The sequence below is a fragment of the Onthophagus taurus genome, chromosome 2 (genome assembly GCF_036711975.1).
Source record: "Onthophagus taurus isolate NC chromosome 2, IU_Otau_3.0, whole genome shotgun sequence".
Classification (NCBI taxonomy): domain Eukaryota; kingdom Metazoa; phylum Arthropoda; class Insecta; order Coleoptera; family Scarabaeidae; genus Onthophagus; species Onthophagus taurus.
Genome location: NC_091967.1, coordinates 29,780,376 through 29,802,592, shown reverse-complemented (window position 1 = coordinate 29,802,592; position 22,217 = coordinate 29,780,376). Strand labels below are relative to the sequence as shown.

At 36.0% G+C, this 22,217-nt stretch overlaps 2 protein-coding genes and 1 long non-coding RNA gene across 3 annotated transcripts; 1 reads left to right on the top strand and 2 right to left on the bottom strand.

Annotated features, from left to right (window-relative positions):
• Window positions 1-391: 391 nt before the first annotated feature.
• On the bottom strand, window positions 392-2,126 carry LOC111418784 (piggyBac transposable element-derived protein 4-like). The gene is made up of 2 exons (XM_071201498.1): window positions 507-2,126; window positions 392-457 (listed from the first exon to the last, which is right to left on the bottom strand). Exons 1-2 carry the CDS (start codon window positions 2,124-2,126, stop codon window positions 392-394), a joined length of 1,686 nt encoding a protein of 561 aa, XP_071057599.1.
• A 422-nt stretch (window positions 2,127-2,548) lies between these two features.
• Window positions 2,549-5,345, bottom strand: LOC139429116 (uncharacterized). The gene is made up of 2 exons (XM_071194611.1): window positions 4,899-5,345; window positions 2,549-3,679 (listed from the first exon to the last, which is right to left on the bottom strand). Exons 1-2 carry the CDS (start codon window positions 5,029-5,031, stop codon window positions 2,829-2,831), a joined length of 984 nt encoding a protein of 327 aa, XP_071050712.1. The 5' UTR covers window positions 5,032-5,345; the 3' UTR covers window positions 2,549-2,828.
• An 8,734-nt stretch (window positions 5,346-14,079) lies between these two features.
• Window positions 14,080-22,143, top strand: LOC139429115 (uncharacterized). Its single transcript, XR_011639816.1, has 2 exons — window positions 14,080-19,093; window positions 19,158-22,143. It is a non-coding gene; the product is annotated as an uncharacterized lncRNA (long non-coding RNA).
• The last annotated feature ends 74 nt before the right edge of the window (window positions 22,144-22,217 follow it).

Here is a 22,217-nt window from a genome sequence, read left to right as displayed (position 1 = left end):
TATTAACCCTCCAGTGAACGGGTGTTCCGAAAATCACACGAGCGAACGGGTGAGGCCTGTCAGGCCTATATTTGCAATACATATAAAAAAACAATTAAATAGATTTTTTAACTGTTTTTCCATTTAGAGTAAATTATAGTTAGTTTATTTCACCATGAGTCAATAAAATTAAAAAATATAAATATTAAGGTTAGGAATTTTGTTAAATTTAACAACACATATCGTTTTGAACACTTTTATTTTAAACATTATTTACTGAGTTTTAAACAATAACAAGTATAAAAAGAAGTTATAAGTATACAGTTAATAAACTAATTTATAAAAAAAAACTATATCAAAATGTTTAAAATAGCCTCGACACAAAACAATGGATGGGAAAAAAGGTGATAATTCAGATTAATTTTTCTCTGTGCATTCGCGGCAACAAGCTGTAATATGATCCATGCACAACCAACACCTGCAAAATTTGCAAAAGTATCGAGTCTTCCTTCGTTTACAATATTTACAGTAGCCCCGTTTATTGGGAGGGGGTCCTGCTGGTCTTCTGAAGCAGAGAGTCCTGATAAACGACCAGCTGTTTCACGAACTTTTCTTGGCAGGCGTGCATTTACAGCCCTTTGTCGCATGTTTTCTTTTAGTAAAGAAGTTCCTAGATTTTTTAAAAACATTCTTCGACTTTTACTAAACTCACCATCAGGGTTGTTTGCTTTATAAATTATAAAAGCGTTAATCGCAACGACGTTCATCAATCCATAAAATATGACCATAGGCCAACGTCGTGTGTTTCTGGCTGGATTGTATGCTGTTATCATTCGGTCGACAACATCTACACCACCTTTGGTCATATTATAAAAACTGACCACTTCTGGTTTAGCTTTTTCACCAGTACTTTGATCAATAGCAGTGTCATGATGCATTGACGAAATCAATAAAACATTTTTTGATTTTTTTGGAACGTATGAAACAGCCATCATGTCTTTACTAAAAGCAAATAGCGACGAATTCACTTTCCTGTTCTTTACCTGTGTTATTTCTAAAGGTAATTCCCTTCTGTTGGCCCGAATAGTTGCCACTACAGTGAGGCGATGCTCTCGTAATAGCAAACTAGCTATTTTATATCCGGTAAACCAACGATCCATGGTTACATTTCGTCCAGATCCGGATAGGTGCATACAGATCCTCTCTGTGACAGCAGCTGTTGAATTATCGATTTTAAATGGGCCTTCGGGTTGAGTCCCTGCATAGATTTCTAAATGGAATGTGTAGAATGTCCTAGAATCGACCATTGAGAACACTTTTAAGCCGTATTTATTTGGCTTATTTGGGATATACATTTTAAATCTGCATCTCCCACGAAATGCAAGTAGCATTTCATCAAGGGTAACGTACTCCCCAACAGAATAGTGTACTTTGCACTGTTCATTGAACTTTATCATCATTTCCCTTACGGCAGCAAGATTGTCTTGGGATTTTCTGACCTCTCTGGTGTTTGTGTCATCAAACCGTAGGCATCTCAACAAAAATTTAACCCTTCTTTGAGCCATTGCAGCAGGAAATATTTCGCATCCTAGGCCATCGTCGCTATAAAATTCAGCAATGTGTTTTCGTCCTCCATGCTGCGAACCTACTAGATACAGCAGACCTAGTAATGCCATTATTTCAGTGGTATTTGTTTCCTTGTAGTCGTACTGATCTTGATATCTATTTGAAATTTTTGTGATGTATAGATTAGTGTTTACTATAATGACATTCACGATTTCTTCGAAAAAGTACATCCAACATTGCATTGGCGTTTTTCCATTCTTTGCCAGTCCCAACACACCTGGAAGATGTGTTACAATGTTCCTTTGCCGCGTTCGAACATTCAACGGTGCAGCTTCCTTACTCCATTTTGTCCCATCCTTTCCATAAAAGTACTTACATCTGCTTCTTCGCAAAAGATTGGCTTGTTCTTCTACATCTGAAAACGACTCTTGCTCAGTATCTGATTCATGGTCACTTACAAGGTTATGGTCTTCGTCGGCCAAAGATTCATTATCACTTTCAGTCAACTCTGAAAGTTCATCACTATTTACTTCATCGGCAAGGCGTTCTAACCTTTTTACCTCTCGTTCATATGAACACATTGAAATAAAATAAACCTATAAGGGAGAGAAAAAAGAAAATACGTAAATATGCTTGATATTTATATATAACTATAGAATTATTTACCTTCGATAATCCAAAAGAATTTAACAAACACTTATAATAACTTGTTTTTACGCCACTCTCTGGAAAACAATTCACTAACAAAAGTAATAAACGACTGAACCACGTTTGTGTACAGAAGCCAAGTGGTGATGTTAGGGGAATCACGGACCGTTATACACTAGCGAAGTCATTGTAAGAAGGGAATACCCCGAATTTAAATTTAGCAATTTGGAACTTATTGAGAAAACAGAAAATTTAAAATTTACTTCTATATTTTTTTTAATTCTACCAAAAGAGTAATGAAAACACGTATTTGTTTTTTTATAAGATGTTACATGAGTGAACGCGTGAGGCCTATTAGGACATTTTTATTTTTTTTCCAAAAAAATTGTCACATACTTTATTAGAAATTTTTATAATAATTCGGGTTTTACTATTTGTGAAAGGTACACGGAAGCCCACGGTGCCAAAATTTTTCTTACAAAAATTACAGCAACATATAAGTATTGGGTGAACTCACAGGCCTCACCCGTCTACTGGAGGGTTAAAGAAAATCTCGTCCAGCAAAAAATTAAAAATAATAGTTTTTCCTAGAAAAAAAAATTTTTTTTAGATAACAGATAAGTACAAATTACGCTCTAGTAGTTCATGGTATCTCTGTTACCGTCGTTATTGTCGACATTATCGTTCCTAAGGTCATTTGATGGAGTTAGCAGGCTGTCCAATGCTGTTGTTTGTGGTTCAGAGTATGACATGTAAGATCGTGTGGTTGTAGGATGCTGCGTTTGAGGCCGCGAATATGGCAACTGATATGGTTCTTGCTGAAATTGTGGTTGTGGTGGTAGGGGCATAGTACCTTGACTTTGATGATGAAAGGATGCAAATGGAAAACGATGAGTATCAAAAGCCGTTCCCTGACCAGGCATCGAGCTGAAATTCATATTTGTTCTCTCCGCGTCACTCACTATTGAAAATATTTTGGATTTGACCTCTATTTGCAATTGCGGAGAAAATGTTTTTACAGTCTCCGCCATACATTCAAAAAATTTGTTAATAGGGTCAGAAATATGCTGTATTTCCGGAGTAGGCCGTCTTCTTTTATCATTTATATAATTTTGCAATACTTCTGCCGATGATATGGTAGCATTTTTCTTCTGATGAATGTTGTCCTTTTCTTTGGCTAACATTTGCGTTTTATTAAGAGTAGCATTGCACGCTGTAGACGTAGAAGAGCAGCTTGCAATACTGAGAGGACTGACTACTTCGATATTTATGTCCTGCTCCTGCGCTTCTGTTTCTGACGAGTCAGATATATCAACATTGCTGATTTGTTTTCTATCTGCCAAAAACGGTTGCAGAAATGACATCTGCTTATCATATCGCCAACTTTTCTTTTTTTCTGCTGATTGACCACTTCTGGTTTTCTGAGATTTCATGGATTTTCGGAAACTGTCCCTCAACGTTCCCCATCTTTTTTTGCATTCGGAAACTAAAAATGAAACAAAAAAAGTATAGCTGATAATTTTCACTACCTAACCAGGTTTTGTTTTAGATTTTTTGCTACGAGGGATACATTTCGAACAATTGCATTTAGCTACCGACTTGGAGAAACAACAGTTCGTAACTTAGTTTATGGAACTTGTGAGGCTATATGGAAAAAATTGGGACCGTTGGTAATACCTTCTCCTTCAAAAGAAAGTTGGATACAAAATGAACATGATTTCCAAAGATTATGGAATTTTCCCAACTGTATTGCTGCCATCGACGGAAAGCACGTAGTTACCGATAAACCCCCTAATAGTGGCTATAATTTTAACTACAAAAAGATATTTAGTATTGTTTTACTTGCATTTGTAGATGCACATTGTAAATTCACTGCCATTGATGTAGGCGCCTATGGAAGAAATAGCGATGGCGGAATATTTGCAAATTCTGCAATTGGAAAGAAAATGTTCAAAAATAATCTGGATTTACCTCAAGATAAAGCTTTACCTGGCACTAATGTAATTATGCCTCATGTCTTTGTAGGAGATGAGGCTTTTCCTCTACACAAACATTGAATGCGACCTTATCCAGGTGGCGAAATACTGAATAACGAAGAAATTAAAATCTTTAATTACAGGCTCAGTAGAGCTAGACGTGTTTCAGAAAATGCTTTCGGAATTTTGACAAAGAGATTTCGTATTTATCAAAGACGCTTGCAAATTATCCCTGAGCACCTCGATAAAGTTGTAGTTGCTACATGTTGTTTGCATAACTTTCTTCGAAATGATACATGCCATTGGACCGAAAACGACGAAGATAATCAACCCTCACACGGATTAACAGATATGTCAGGAATAGGTGGAACTTCAACTGCACTTGCAATGGAGATTAGAAATACATTTAAAAATTACTTCTCTGGGACTGGTTCCGTATCATGGCAAACGGCAACAGTTAGGAAAGGCAAAAGAAATACGGCAGTCAATATTGAGACTGACACTTAGTAATTATTGTGCAATAACAATATGTGGCACAATTCATTTCATTAAAAATAAAATAAAATATATAAGCACGTAACGGTTGTAAAAATTGGTTTTATCGAGATAAAAAATTCTTTAAATATTTTTTAAAATTACATACCGTCGCTTGTTTACTGTATACTATCCATTCAATAAATAAAAAATATATAATTATAAATATTAAAAATATATAATGTCAATATTTACCAGGTCTATTTATTTCTCCTCCAATTTCCTCCCATATGTTATCCTTCACCTGTTGATTATGGTAGTCCTTGTTACTCAAATCATAAATTTCCTTATATTTTTGAACCAAGCAAATTAATTTTTCGTCATCCATTTTAAAAAGTAGTGTCTTCTCTTGCGTGCACTACAGAACTTAAGAGCTGTAACTTAAAAATACAAAAATGAACAAGTTTGGACATGTCGCTCCTAGTTGACGTTATTTAATGCAGGCCGATGCCGGCCGACGCCGGCCGACTCTGCGCTCACTTGCCCAGCGCAGCACGGTACAGTCCGTTTTTCACCGGGAAGGATCGGAGACCGGCAATCCATTCCGTCGACGGCCGGTCTGAGCCGTGCTGTGTCGGACTAGTGAGCGGTTGTTCATTCAATTGCATTGTTCCGATTCTATCCGGATTTTGACGGCACGTGCTGTGACGGGCAAGTGAGCGACAAGCTTTAGGGTTCAGTTTATTCCTTGAACTCATGTGTTCTTTTCCCTCCGCCAGTAATCGTTTTCGAAGATTTCTGCTCCAGTTATACTCATTTCTTGTTTTTCGTTTTTTTACAACAGGATCCTCATTTCTATCGCTGTTTTCACTCTCACTTGCAGAGGACTCATAATTAACGCTAGATCCTCCACTGAATGGTTCACTTTCACATTGTAAATCACTTAAATAGCTCATTGTTTATCAAAACTCTTCATACGTGTTCCCAAATATTTGTAGGTTAGGTGTAACTGCCTCTTTGATTAATACACGTCACCGGGGCGTTTGGTGCAACATCGATGTATCTGCTGCCCGTATACCCTTGTTGCGCCAAATAAAAGTAGGGGGTATCTGTAAACTACTTCCTCCACTTAAAAATAAGCCCAAGTGAAACATCTATGTTGCGCCAACCGATAGAGAGCTTCCACTTCCACAAGATAAGGTACGTAACTCATTTTGCCCACAAAAGTCAGATACCTCCTTGTTGCAGCAAACTCCTCAATTCTTCTATTAATGTTTCTGCGTTTATTATTGTTGTACGTTTAATTTGGCAAATGTTTTTGCAGTAAGTATTTGGTCGATTAGAAGATTGACAGTATTCATTCCTGTTGCTATTGTTACTATCATGGCATAAAAATCAGCCTTTTTGTTCGCTTGTAACGTGAATACGGTAATATTTTCTATAGCTTTTCCCAACTGTAATATTCGTGACTTCAGAATAACCTGGTTCTTTTGAATATATTCTATGTTCTGTCTAAATTCATCCATTGCCTTAATTCCAAGTGATATTTGACTTTGGCTGGCCTTAATGATTTTATCTTGATTTTTCGACAATTCTTCGATCGTTCGATCATATCTTTCAGCGTCTTCATTATCTAGGTGTCCAGATATGGCCTTGATTATACTACCAACAAAGTTCAAAGTTCCTCTTGTTTGTCGAACTCTGGGCAATAAACGTTTTATCCCAATATTCATTAAATTTCTATTGGCTTCCATTGTGAAGTTCTTGACGATTATGATAGGCTTCTTTGCTACCATTAATTGCGTTTGATATTTCACTGCATCTGTCGTTCATGTTCTGTACTTCTACAAGAATTGGTTCGATGTCATATTGTACGGCAATTGTCCACGTTGATAATTTGTTTTCTACCTTCCCTAGATATAAAGGGAATAGTGGTCCTTCTATTTCGGTAATTTTTACTTCGGCATGGATGATTCAGAGGATGGAACATCTGGAAGAATACCGTGTTTGAGTGAATACCTCTTTTGGTGTTCACTAGGACAGTGTCTTTATCGTTTATTTTGATAATTGTAAATGGTCCTAGGAAGGGTTTCATTAACTTACTACTCTTTGTTAGGTTGGTCACGTACACCTTTTCACCGATTTTCCACTCAGTTTGCTTAACCTGAGGCTTTTGCTTTTCTTGTGTCCATTCTTTTCGGTGAATGTCCTTTCGTTGTAATTGTGAGTAGAGAATTTTCATTCTTTCCTTGTGGCGATTGATCAAATCCTGATATGTACGTTCGTCATAGAAAAATTCATCAGTCAGTTTAATCGCTGATGAGGTACTATTATTATTCGCATTTTTCGCTCTTTTGGTACTGTTTCATCTTCTAAACACCTTAAGTGTTCCAGTAAAGTGGAGTGGAATCTCTTAACAGTTGCCTGGGACTCCGGCTTTTTCGCTGTGCCGAAATGTAATCTAATTTTGTGTAATCTAATTTTGTGTAATCTAATTTTGTGTAATTTTGCCATTTCTTAAATGAGTTCGTTATTAAACTGTATACTTATATACCTGTGTCACTACAGATCTCCTCAGGAACACCGTAATATGAGAAGTATGTGATTAGAGCATCCAAGATGTCTGATGGCTTTTTACTATTTATTTCCATAGCGTGGCGTAGCCTTGAAAATGCATCAACTAGGGTAAGGTACTTCCCTTTTAGGACGACGACACCCTCGTACAATGTCCGATACTTCGGACGATGTCAAAACGGAATTCTGGTGGCCGACTGAGAAAGCGTCTATGAATATTTTTCTGAAAGGTGCATCCGGTGTTTCCGTTATAGATAGCGGCGGTGATTCTGGTATTCTATTATCTTTATTGCTGCTACATATCCTTGACGTATCGTGAGATGGCACTTTTCATCTTTTTCCGCCAATAATCTTTCTGCAAGTGTTTTAGCGTTTGCTCCACTCCTCGATGATAACGGGGTAACTACCGTTGTGATAATCGGCGATTAGTTGCAACTGTTTATCCACTTCTTTTATAACTCTAGCTCTTCTTAAACAGCGAACTATTCGTGGCCCCTTGTCATTCATTAACTGGGAATATCTTACGCAGAGTTCTTGGTAAAGTTCCTCTTCTGCTACGTAAATGTATGATGTACTATCAGCAGTCATGTATTCTACAAATAATTGATTTATTGCCTGCTGACGGGCATTTCTGTCTTCCGAATCATACATATCAAAATCTATAACATTTTCATTTCGATGTCGCAAAGTAAAATATACGTGAACTAATTTTGTATATGTTTCAAATTTTAATCGCTTTCGAAGTAGATGTAAGTTACCCCAATCTGAAAATAATGGCTTTATTTGAGCTGAGCACGCTGGAATATTTAGTAGTCTTAGTAGTAAAGTTGCAAGATTAGGATGCTCTATTTTTGCCAGTCGCCAAAACACTAAGGGATCCGTAATATTTTTGTCAAGCAACTGCTTGAATATTCCATTTTTTCGCTATATGCATCCCAACTGAATATTCCATTGGCATCAAGGTGATTAAATAAAAACCCACTGATTTTTTGTTTGTGATCTTGTAAGAGAGTATTGTTATCGTAAAAGGGATGAAAGTGATAAGCTACTGAACTATATACATTCAGTGCCATATATTGCCGCTTTTTCAAAAAGGGGTATTACACGTTTGGTAACTTTGGAGACAACCGTAAATTAGCTGCATGCGCTATTGAGGTTTCAGATTTTTTGACACACGTTAATAAGATTACAGATTGGATCTTGAATTTTTTCTACTTGGGATTCAACATGTTGAACAAAATTGTCATCAAAAATAGTTTCTTTAACGACGGTTTTAATTTTGTTTTTCGTAACAGCAAGTACCTGTTTCATAAAATCCAAGTTGTTAAGGAACGATTTAAATGTATCACGATTTGTGCACCAGCGTGTTTGTGCAGGTAATTTAATTCGATGTCCTCCTCGATCAACAATCATCTGCTCAAGGTCCGATTGTTTAAATTCTTTCATTACTACAACAACTTTCTTACAGTAATCTTTGTTCACCACATCTTTAGCAAGGAGATTTCCTGTATGGCTACTACATTTAGTAGGCCAGATAGCATGCTTTAACAAATTTCCCATTTTCACCATTTGACTAGCATTATCTGTAACCACTGCATAAATATCTACATTATACTTCTCTTTGGCAATTTGTTTTGATTCAGATATAATTTCAACCACTTTTTCTCCAGTTTGAGATTCTGTTGTAAAATCCCTTGCATTAAGAAACGTCTTCCTACCATCGGTAGTTTGTAACATTGTTACTACAGTCTTTGTGTTGTTTGCAGAATTTTTCCATCCATCATAGATGATTACAGATTCGGTACCTAAATTTATTTGAGCTACATGCATACAATCGTTGTAACATTTATTAAGTAGTGTACTACTTAGCCTACTTCTGGTAGGAATAATTTTTGCATAAGCCGGTCTTAAAGATTCTACAAATGATTTAAATACTTTAGATTCTACGATTCTAAATGGTAAATTGCATCCAAATATAAACTTAGCTAAACAGTCATCAACTTTTGATGCCTCTTCCTTGGTAATAGACTCCGTAAAATCACTCATAAGTTTTCTTTTCTTTGAATTATTTGTTAAGCGTGGTATTTTTTGATTTTGAATTGTTTTTGGAGTATTTATGTTAGGTTGATAATAACTAGAACTACTGCTTGGTGTTGATATCTCTGTATCAGATGCTGTAGATATGTATTCCAACCGTTCTAGTTCCCCATCATTTAAAACTTCATATTCTCCAATTAAATCGCCAAAATCATCATCAGACGCCTAAAAATAATTATTTTTGTAATTTATAAACTAATACAGGTGATTCAAAAGAAACCCCCCCAAAAACGAAAACCCCATGTAGAAAAACGCATTTTAAAGAGACATGAAAGCAGACTTTTTTTCAGATTTAGCTTTGTTGTCGGGATATTCGGTTCTAAACATTAACGTACAAAATAACATACGAAATAATGTTCCAACAAGCGAAAAAAAGTCATATCGAATGGTTGTCACAGTGACATTGGTTTTAGGACTTTTTTTCCGACTTTTAAATTTGTACTCTTAATAATTAAGTATTTAGAAGTGAATAAAATAAAAATGAAGTAGGAAATGAATCGGAAAAAATCTATTCTTTCATTTCACTTTAATATGAGTTTTTATACATGTGAAGGGTACAGGGAATAAATGAGCTAAGTCAAAATACAAAATAATCTAGAAAATCGTGTTAAAAGTTTCAGACTGAATAAGTTCGCCTGTAAAAGTAATTTTAATGTTTGAGCATCATTAAAGGAAATGTAGCTCTTGATACTACGGTAAAATATAACGGCAAATTTGATTGCGGTTGCATAACGTTGATAATACTCAAAATTACTCAGTAACACCACCAAAAGCTGGGAATAAAACAGCTTAGTCCGAGCGTCAACAGTTTTATAATATTTTATTAAATAATGAAACAAGAAAACATTCATTTAAAACATTCATTTATGGGGTATTGACGAATAAAAGTTTGCTGCCTCAGGTCCATAAAACTGGGCTAGATGCTGTAAATCTTGGAATTTCTCTTTGGAAATCTGTATTAAATCTGAATTTTTTCGTAAATATACAGTAATATTTAGCGTAACATTATACTAAACATACCTCTATAGCAACACTCCGGAAGCTCAAATTCGTTGTTATTTAGCTTTGTTTTTCGAGACTTGGGGCTGGTAATAACAAAATTTTCCCATGCACCGGTATATGAAGTACGGTAATATAGTAGATGTGGATGCTCTTTTTCCACCTTTATTTCCTTAATAGGACGGGACAGAATGGGGCATTTCTTTTTGTATATTGTATCGAAATGCTTCGTCCACCCTCGAAAATAATCCTGTGTAACATCCAAAACGATAAATGGGTTTGGTTTGGATCTAGCATTTTCAAAAGCTGCAATCCATTCCTTAGGATGTTCTACTTTGTTTTTTTTTGATTTACCAAGCCGAAATTCTTGTCGCATTCCAAATATGAATGTCCCCGAATTGGAAATATAACTTTAATAAAGTCTAGAAGTTTTTTTATGTTAACCAGATGATGCAGGAAACGAAAAATTGTAAAATTTTTATTCTGACCCGGACACGAATCGCAGAATAATAAGTATAAGACTTAACTTTCTCGTCGAGGAAGTTGTACACAAAGTGGTGAATTAACGAAGCGACATCGTCACTACCTTTTTTTCCCACAAACTCAGGATAAACATAAAACACGCTTTGAGAATTTCCCAAAATGTGTATGTTGAAGGCATAAATTGATAGTTGTCTCTTATAGTAAACATCGTTGGTTGATAAGTTTGGGGCAGGTAAATTTTTTGAAAAGTCAAAACATATCGCTTCAATTTCTTTTGACTTTTTGGATTCTAATTTAGAAGCTTTTTTCCGAATGTAAAACTGTTCTGCTTGGCTTTTGTGAACAGTATTTTCCAGCTCAATCTTCCCAATTAATCTTTCTATCTTTTTCGTTTCATTGTCTCGTTTATTTAGTTTCTCAGCGAGGAGTACCCTTTTCTTCGCCATGAATTGATCGCAAGTACTGCATGTATCTGTTCTTGGATATCCAAACGAGATGTTAAAATCCCTTTTTAGAACTGTTCTGTAAGTTTCATACGATATCTTTACTTGTGGATGCACTTCCTCAAATAATTTATGCATTTTTTTCATATTCAAGTCTTCAAATAGGTAAATTTTTGAAGAATCCCGTAAGCCATAGTGAGATGATGAGCTTTTTATGTGATCGTGAATGATATTTAGAACTTCCGGACTTAATTTTCTTGGACGTGTGTTATGCTTTCCTCTTTTATTCTTTGGAGCTATGCCAGTCATTTTTAAAGTACGAACGAGATGTTCGATTTTTGACTTAGTAATTCCGTGAATTGACATAAAAGCCGTCCTGCAAACAGATACTTCTTCAATACGATCATTTATTTTTGCACGAATTCTGTAGAAAAATGTAGCATCACGAAGTTTCGCGGATTCTTCAGGTTAACGTGGTCGTCGCGTTGCTACTGGTACGAGGGAAATTAAACCGCACAAAATAAATTTTGTTTATCTTCTGTTAGTAGCAAGTTAAATTGGCGTAGAATTTCTTTACGTACTTCTTCCTTCAAGGTTTCGAAACACTTTTTACGACATTTACAGTCCGGACCCATTTCGTGGCTTTGTAGCCTAAGTTTTTTGCGAACTTCGTGTAGCCGTCCAAACATTTTCCGTTTTTTGGTACTCTGACCATTCGTTGATTCTTTAGTTTCGTCTTGCATTATTTGCACAACACCACACAACACTTTACTGACAGAAACAAACTGCGACTCACACCAGGAATTCGAAGCTTCTTTGATATTATTGTTAGCGCAAAAAAGCCAATTTTCACCAACTCCCCTGAGTTAGCAAAAACAGGTAGTTGACGCTGCGACTTAGCCGGTTTATTCCTTGTTTTAAGGACATAACCTGTATATTCCCTCTTCACCAAATTTAAGTTCTGTGTTTTCTCTTGACCTAACCGTCTTTTCCCCTTTTTATGAACATTGACGAAAAGATTCGCTTTAATTTTACCAGACTGTGTTGTTAACACGATTTCAACAAAAATTGACTTAGCCTGTTTATTCCCTGTACCCTTCATGTGGTTTTCATTTGATACTCTACTTTTGTATCACCTGTATGGTTAATAACCATACTTTTTTTTCAGCATCCGACAAAGTTTTTCGTTTTGGTTCATTATTATTGTATTTTAATTCGTCAGTGTCTACAACGATAAGTTTGCATACATTTCTAAATAAAAAAAGATAATAAATCCTTTTACGTTGTTATAAAACTTTAATAATTGATTAATCTTACCTATGCGATTGCAATCGCTTAAACCCGGTATTTTTTTACAATATTTTTGCATATCAAACAACGAGCTACATGACGATCGTCAACCTTAACTAGTTGAATCTTTAATTTATCAAAATTATCGTTAATTTTTCTGCCACTCATCATGAGATCACTACGCACTAATCGTCAAAAAACTATACATCAAATGAATATAAGTCGTGTCGAATAAGTACGTCGAGGTCAAGTGTCAACAAAAATGTCGACGCGTCGACAAGCAACCCTGGTTTTTGGTATCGGATATCGTTGGATGGCGGAAATCTTTTCGGGGTCAGGTTTAACACCTTCGTCCGTTATTACGTGCCCGAAATATATTAGCTCTTTTTGAAGAAAGTCGCATTTTTCCAATTTCAGTTTGAAATTAGCCTTTTAAAGTCGCTCGAATACTTTTGACAGTCGCACGAGATGTTCTTCTAGCGAGGATGAATATATGATTATGTCATCCAAAATACGAGGCAGGTGTCTTCTTGCAGACCTCTTAATACGCTGTCCATTAGCCTTTGAAAAGTGGCGGGAGCATTTTTGAGTCTAAAAGGCATTCTCTTAACCTCGTAATGTCCTTTAGTAATTCAGTCACCTGTCGCTTAATTTCTTTACGCATTTCCAGGGGTTGCCTGTATCTTTTTACAAAAAAAACTGGTTCTTGATTCTTCATATTGAGTGTGTGTTTTATTCTGTGCGTGAAGGTAAGTTTCTGGCCTTCGGTATGAAACAGATTTTTATACTTTGTAAGTAACACTTTTAGTGCAGCTTCTTCTTCTAAGTTAAACTGTTTCTGCTGGAAATAAGTTTTAATACTTTCTTTTTGCATTTGCGCCAGTCGATCGGGTTTGATATTACAGTATCCCATATTGTACATTTCTTCAAATTCTTTTATAGATGTAACATAGATGTTATGGGTTTGTTCGTCCGTTGTTATAGTTTCTTCTGTCATATTATTTAATCTTATAAAGGTTTTTCCGTTAGACACTTTTACCAATGCAGCTGGTGATAAAATTTGTTGTTGTTCATTTGGAAGTTTTACTACGGATTGTGGAAAATATTCGTATCCCTCTTGGATATCATTTACTTGATATTGGATTATTTTGGATTCTCTAGGAAATAATTTTATTTCTCCTATCTGAGTATACTAGGGGATAATTACTCTAGGTGTCGTTAGTGTTTCGTTTTCGGTATCCACACGTGCCTTTAGAGATTTCATTACGTCCATTCCTAATAACATATCGTAAGTGTTTGAGAAATTGAAGCAATAAAATGTATATTCGTTATTCTGTTCCTGGAAAATGTCCGGAAGTGTGACCTTAAGAGCTCTTGTGCCTTCTTCGACACCATGGGGCGTTTGAATGCAAAATGGATCTTCTATTGCATAATCTTCGCATATTGAATGGTAAGTATGTTCATTTACTAAACTTTTAGACGCCCCTGTATCAATAAGTGTTTTATATTTAGTTGTTAAATTTGATGTATGAGAGTCCAGGGTCGCCGGTAGAGTTGTAGCTAATTACTCCGGTTACCTGGGTTGGTGTTGGAGGCTGGTCATAATAAAATTTAGGGAATCGTTTAGTTATCCTTGTTGCTGTTCTGAAGTAGCAACTTCCATTTCCTCTGTATAGTCTTCATACTCATCTTTTATTCGAGAAAAAAGATATATGTACACTTATAACTCGTTTCCTCGACAGAATTTATAAAATATATATGTTGATTCGTTAAATAAAACACGTCGAGTTTAATAAACAGGTTGTTTCGGGAGGAGAGGATTTCGACATCTAACTTCCGCCGTTACTCACAAGCGACTCTCCAAAAATAACACATTGCTTTACCAACCGTTTCTTACGTTAAAAACAAAAAGTAACTAAAAATACGTCTGAACATCCTCCCCCCGTTGAAATACTTTATTTCAATACAGAACATAGGATAAATACAAATTAACATTGGAACCTAAATCTGTCTACGATTTTCAACTGGTAATATGCATAATAATCTAACTGCACGTTTTATAAAACCTTTAGAAGTCTTTATTTCCGCCACTCGCGCAATTCCGTCGTCACCAGGAATCAATCGAATTATTCGTCCCAATAACCACTTGGCAACAGGCAAATTATCGTCCTTTATTATGACGAGATCCTTTTCCTGGAGTTGAATAGAACTGGAACGGGACCATTTTGTCCTGGATACTCAGGAGTCCAGTTCACTCAGGTACTCCCTCTGGTACCTCTTCCAAAAATGTTGGACCAGTTGTTGAATTCGTTGAAAACGAATTAGTCAATGTGGATTTAGATATCTCAAATTCGTCTTCCAATTAAAAAATGACCAAGTGTAAGGGGTGTTAAGTCTTGAGGATCAGTACTTAGGGGTGAAAGAGGACGTGAATTGAGAAACGCTTCAATTTGCGTCAGAAGTGTGTAAAATTCCTCAAAGACTAGGTTCGACTTATCAGCAATTTTGGCTAGATGACCCTTAACTGATTTTACCGCTGATTCCCATAAGCCTCCAAAATGTGGGGATCTTGGAGGAATCGTTTTCCATTCAATTTCTTCACTGGTTAAGTAATAGTTCAGTCTATTTGTATCTGCTTTGTCAAAATTATGAAGTCGCTTCAATTTGGTTTTAGTACCGATAAAATTGGTGGCGTTATCGGAAAAGATTGTTTTTGGTTTTCCGCGACGTGAAATAAAACGTCTCATTACGGCAAGAAAACATTCAGTTGCTCATTACGGCACAAACATTTGTGTCACACGTCGTAATTTTGTAAAAGAAGAAACAGTTGTGAATATATCGAAATAATTATTTTTAAGTATCTCTGCCACCCTATTGTCAATGCTGCCAGCGTCACGAAACATATCACTCTTCAACCAGTCAGGCCCATGCCACCACAGACCACAACCTTTTAAATGATTCAATATGCATCCACGAGTAAGAATATCAGCAGAATTATCCGCCATTGAAACATGTTTCCATTTCGTGGTGTCAGTCAACGCCTGAATTTCTGAAACTCTGTTCGCCACATATGTTTTCCATTTACTAAATTCACCATTTAACCAACATAAAACTATTGTTGAATCACACCAATAGTAAATGTCGTCTATTTTGAGTTTTAAAGATTTAATTATTCGATTCATCAATTTCGCAAGTAGATTTGCACCACACAATTCCAAGCGCGGTAAGGATACCACTCGTAAAGGTGCAATTCGAGATTTGGCACAAAGTATACATCAACTTCACCTGCACACCATTCCATGATTTCACGTATACACATGCCGCGTAGGCTTTTAATGATGCATCGCAAAAACCATGCAATTCAATGCGTGTTGGCTCGTGTATTACAACTCGTCGATCCACTTTCACTTCTTTTATGTTGTACATGTCGCATACGTAAGAAGACCATTGCTCTTTCAAGCTATCGGTTAAGATATCGTCCCACTTAAGGCTGTGTTTCCAAAGTGCTTGCATTAACAACTTTGCCCTGATGTGTATTTGACCCAATAAGCCTAGGGGATCGAAAATCCTGCTGATTATTGATAAGACTTCTCTCTTGGTAATGCTTTTATTCGGATCGTAATACATGGTAGAGTAATGTAAATAATCTTGTTGGGGATTCCACAGCAATCCTAACGTTTTGTTAAATTCGCCATCACTCAAGTTTAAAGTTTTAAATGTAGTTTGATCTGAATCTTCGTGATTCAGCAATTCATCAGCGTTTGATACCCATTTCCTTAGATTAAATTTTGCAGTGTCTAATATTTTTGTGATGGTTTCCATCAATGACTTCGCCTCTTGTATTGTATCAGCTCCTGACAATACATCATCAACGTAAAAATCGTCTCGAATTATCTCTGATGCTGTTGGAAACACATTTTTGTAGTCAATAGATAGTTGCTTCATACATCGAGTAGCCAAAAATGGAGATGACGTCAAGCCATATGTCACAGTATTTAATTCGAAACACCTGATTCGACCGCAACTTGTATCTCGTAAGGCTCGACTGAGATGGGTTTTTCGTTCTTGGCCGAGACCGAGAATAAAATATGATCTCGGCCGAGACCGAGAATAGACAAAGTGTGAAAAAAAAATTAGAAATGCTGTTAACTTTTTAATACAGTACTAAATGTTTAACAAAAAAACTGTTCTAATAATCAAAGTTAAATAACATTATATTATAACATAAAAAAAGCACTTTTTCGGCATTTTCGCCTTTCAAAGACTGTCGCCTCTCGTCGTACAATTGTCCAGCTTTGCTAAACAGTTGTTCGCTTGCTACGCTAGTAGGCGGCGCAGATAAAAACTTATTTGCTGTAGGCCTAAGCATCTTATAAGATGACGAAAACCAATACTCAAAAATGTTAGCATTTCTTTGCAGTCTTGGTTCTCTAAGAAAGCTTTCTAGCGCTATTTCGATCACAGAGCTTGAATTGTATTCGTTATTGGTCATTGACTCGTCTTCCAACTCTATAGAATCATGCGCTGCCCATAAGTTTGATTGATTTGTTGCAGCCATGTTTGATGAGTTAGTTGAAGATGCCAATATCGTCTCACGAGAATCTGATCCTACATTTCCATTGATAGTCTCGATAATATAAAGCTTGGCTGAGTTAACTTCGCTTTCACTTAGATATTTGGTTTTAAACCGTGGATCAATCAGTGTTGCAGTAATTAGTGGCAAACAACTTTTAACAAATGAAAACCGTTGATTAAGAGCATCCAGTAGCTTGCTCTTCATCGTCTCTGCGTGATTTTCATTTTCATTATCATCTTCCTGATCATTAAAGGACTGAATATTTTGTATTGGCGTCAATTTTCCATTTAACATTGCCAGCAACGGTATTACTACTGAAACACACGACGATTCGGAAGAGATCTCCAACGTGGCTTGGTAAAAGCATTGCAAAACGTTCACTATATCTTTCATCAAATTCCATTCACCACTGTTAATTTCTAGTATGCCTCCTTTTTCAATACGGTATAGGTTCAAAGCATTTTTTTGCTCAAGCAGTCGTTCCATCATTAAGTAGGTACTATTCCACCGAGTTTCGACATCTTGAAAAAGCGCATGCTCCGGTAAATTTAAAGTTTTTTGAAAGGTACTTAAATGTCTTCGAGCTTGTTCACTCCTGTGAAAATGGCCGACTACTTTATGACATTTTTTTATCAGCGTTTCAACTTCTGCGACCGAAAAAATGGCATCATGAATCGTCAACTGCAGAGTATGAGCAACACAACCCAACGATGTGAATTCAGCTATTCGAGTGGCGCGGACCATGTTGCGAGCGTTGTCTCGTACAGCCAAGTGAACTTTTCTTGCGATGTTGTAAGTTTCGACAATTTCTTTGAGTTTTTCTGCTATATAATCGCCAGTGTGGTCGTCTTCCAGGACAATCGCAGCCAGCACCACTTTAAGGCGCTGTTCTTTCCGAACGAAATGGGCAGTAAAACTCAGCAAAGAACAAGTTTTTGTAAGATTTGACCATATATCAGTAGTAAAACTTATCCAATCAGCTTCCATTAACAGAGTTACCACTTTGGCTTGAACCTTTTCATATGTTTCCGGCATTAACTGGCTGCGAAAGTAGTTTTCGGACTTCAATTTGTAACGTTTTGGCCCAGATGGATCAGCGAAATTCAAACGTTTAAATCCTTCACCTGATACTGTAGTATAAGGTTGCATGTCCACAATTATGTAATCCATAATTGCTTTATCAATTCGTTTGACAATCTGATGATCATCCGGCCATTTTGCTGAAGGCGGATGAGATATTAATTGTTCTATAGTAGTTTATCATTATGATCATTAAGGCGCACTGGCTTTGAAATAGCCGCTTCCAAACTATTTTCGTGAGCAATTACACCCAGTTTATTCTCATAGTCTTTATATTCCTTTGAATGATATTTCGACAGGTGCAGTTTCAAACCTTTGATAGTCTGATGTTTGGGCTGAGGACTGCCTAATGACACCGTTTTACTACACGACTTACAAATAGCCTTCGATGGATGTAATACAATATTTGTTTCATAATATTCCCAAATAGGATTTACTTTAGGCATATTTAGTTTTCATCTGCAACAACACAATATTATACCTTCTTAGAGTTCTTAGTAAACATTAACATTAAATAAACACAACTTACTCGCTTTATATTGCACCGCAAAACTATAAGTAAAGTAATTAAGGTAAACGGTATAGTGATTGGCACTTTAAGAAAGACACCAATATTTATTTAGTGATAACTAACGTATTTGGCTGTTTAATCTGCGTTTGATATACTCAGGCAATTAAAAATAGTATATATTCAATTAACAAGACGTCTCCCATAATAATTTCTACCTCAATTAGCTCAAAATTCGTTGAGAAGTATAAATTACCTAAATTTCAGTGATTGGCACTTGAATGACAATAATTGACACCCGTAGCGTATAGTGATTGGCACACTTTTTTTGTATAAAAAAAAAAAAAAATTTTGTTTGTATCTACCTACCTAGAGGAGTAGTAAGGCAGACATTGGGAAGGTAAGTTAATGAAATATCTATAAATTAGTTTAAACGATTAAAAAATTTATCTTTACTTTTTTAGTTTACAAGTTCTGCATGTGAAAACATCGTCAACCAAAATGTCAAAAAGGCCCTGCTTTTGTATACAATTTTGATGGTAAGCACGACAACACTTTGAACATTTAAATCCATTACTAGAAGTATTTATATTTCTCACACAAATATAGCATAGTCCTTGATTAACCATGGTTCCTCGAATTTCGTAATTGTTATCATTTTCCTTTTTCTCCTCATCATCATCGTCTTCTGAGAAAAGAACTTTCTTTGCATTTTCTACCGCTTCACGTAACTTTATATTAGATATGATTTTTATTTGCTTTTCATTTGGGTTATTGCTGTTTACATCTTTTAATTTTTCTTTATTGTTCTTTGTTACTTTCTTGCATTTCTTTTTGTTTTCATTTTCTTTTTTTTTCTCCAAGCGTTTACGTTTTCTTTCTTCTTTTTGTTTTTTGGCAAGGCTTTTTTTCTCCCTCTTTTCACTTTGTATTTTTTTCCACTGTTCGGACGTGAGGACAAAAGGTATTCGCTCCGAATTTCTATTGCCTTTCCTGGCAGGACTTTCCGGCCATACTAAATACTCTTTGAGTGATACATTGCTAGGGTCGTTTGTTGATAATTCTTCTTCGTGGTCTTTTTCTAGGGGAGGATTGATGACCGATTCATTAGATTCATTGACTTCTGTAATTTCTGAAGAACCTAAATACAAAAATAAACTAACAAGAAGAAGTAATAAAATAAATCTTACCCGTTGTAGCAGAAGTTGTTGCCAATTCTTCTTCTATTGACATTTTAGAAGTGCTTGCAAATATAATCGGTATGTCTACAATGTTGAACAATTCTTCGTTGTCTTTGTTGGTGATATTGCTACAGTCAAAATCCATATTTACAGGCGCTGGTTTATCAAAATTTAGAAATTGAACTACTACTGAGTTGTTTTCAATCCCGTTTTCAATCTCGTTTTCAATCTCGTTTTCAATCCCGTTGTCAATTTCGTTTTCAATTTCGTTTTCAATCTCGTTTTCAACCGATGTTGAATCGTATTCTTTCCACAATCTATGCAAAACCCAAAATTCTTGAGATTCTTGTGTAATGGTCGTTGGATTTGGCAGTTTTAGCTTGTTCATTAAATTAACGCCAACTATTAATTCAAATCTTGACCGAGGTATCATAACCTTGTCTTCTTTTTTGGGGTCTTGGACAGTATTATTTTTACCTAGACATTTTGAGTAGTCAATGGCATTTGGATCCCATGGACACAAACCAGTACAAACAAAACCGTGTTGTATAATATCAGGTTTCATGTAAGTTTCAATTACTTTTTGTAAAATAGGAGCAAATTTTTCTTGGGTTAATGCCTCTGAAATATGGTTTCTTCTCCATTCTAATACGCCTTTTTTCCAATACGTTTTGAGTGGTTTAAATGCGGATACATCGGCAGGTTGTAAAATTCGTGTAGAGTTTGCATACAAGCAAATTAGAATAATTTTTAGTTGGGAGCAGAGGTCACTCAGCTGATACGAATTGTGTGTGCTGTGGCCATCCACAAATAAAACAACAGGAAATTGTGTGCCCTTTTTGACTAGGAATGGATGGAAAACATTTGCTATATACTCAAAAAACAGTTCTGCTTTCATCCACCCATTGGAACTCGTGCCAATTCCCCATGTATCTGGCACTGAACTGGCAATTGCAAAAGGTACACGTTTGTAAGCATAAATGACAAACGGAGGAGTTATGTCTCCTTTAGCAGACAAAGTAAATAGAACAGTTAAATTAGATTTTGCTGGGGCATTGTCAACCTCGTAAACATTCCTAGCACCTTTGGGTGCTAAGACAGTTTTGTTCGTGGGACATAACATGAAGCATGTCTCGTCTGCGTTAAAAACTCTGTCGGGATATTTAAGAATATCAAAGTAATTCTCTTGTTTTAAGTATGTTTCAATATTCAGAAACCATTTTCGAATGTCTGCTTCACTAACCCTCGCACTGGCAGTAGTAACGGCTTCAGGCACTCTTTCAGACAGTGTAGGATGTCGCTTCAAAAATGCTTTATACCACCCATCACCCGGCATATTGTCTTTAAATGGATTGTCTCTTGGTTTCTCGTCTAGAAAACACTTGACACTGATTTGCAGATCCTCTTTTCTTCGCGGAAACTCTTTTTTAGCACTATGGAAAACCCAATCAACCAAAATTTGTTCCTCGTCATTTGAAAGAATTGGACGTGGTCCAAATGTCGATTTACTGAATTTTTGACTCAAGCGAAATTGCAATGTGGAACGCGGAATTCCATATTTCCGCGAGGCAGCTTTCTTGCTTAGGCCATTATTTAATATATCTTCCAGGGCTCTTGATATCGTCCCTTCGTCATAGGTTTTCCTATATCTTGAGCCTTCAATGACGTTCGGCATGACGGCGACGATCACCTAGACAAATTATAGTCATTGGCACCCAACCAGACAGTTAATATCACTGGTGCCAACAACTGTCTACCTACACTTCTGATATGACAATTCAACAATATCCTAATAGAATATAAAATTGTAGGAATTTTAAGATGAGTTTTGACATAAAGTACTTTCCCGCCCAAAGCATAGTCATTGGCACATGGTGCCAATGATTAAAAAGTTGACATTTTTTCATACAGTTATTGGCACTACTGAAATTACGGTTAAAATGGGTGAATAAAGCCCAAAATAACCTCAAATTATCATTTATAAAGTTCAATTAAAAGAAAACTCACCTGTAATTGTGTTTTATTTCAAATAACAGGCGAATACAGCGCAACGAACAACGTGGTGGTGCTTACACAATTTGTGAAAACTTCGTCACTCATAAGGAACAACAGGAACCGCGTCCGACACATTCACTCACTGCGAACACCATATTGGATTGACGACATCGCAACTAATAACACACATTATACATAGATGGCGCTAAAGTTTGAGATTTATTTTATATTAAAAGCTTTAGTAGTTTTCTTATTAAATCCACTTTTATCGTCACAGTGCCAATCACTATACCAGTGCCAACGACTATACCGTTTACCCTAAGTAATGATCTTGCTTTCACCAAAGCA

Excerpts from the sequence above, each read along its gene's own strand:
- LOC111418784 (XM_071201498.1), bottom strand. The coding sequence starts at position 2,126 with ATGTGTTCATATGAACGAGAGGTAAAAAGGTTAGAACGCCTTGCCGAT. Across the intron at positions 458-506 it reads TCCCAATAAACGGGGCTACT|GTGTTGGTTGTGCATGGATC; the intron begins GTAAATATTGTA and ends CAAATTTTGCAG.
- LOC139429116 (XM_071194611.1), bottom strand. The coding sequence starts at position 5,031 with ATGGATGACGAAAAATTAATTTGCTTGGTTCAAAAATATAAGGAAATT. Across the intron at positions 3,680-4,898 it reads AGGAGAAATAAATAGACCTG|TTTCCGAATGCAAAAAAAGA; the intron begins GTAAATATTGAC and ends TTTCATTTTTAG.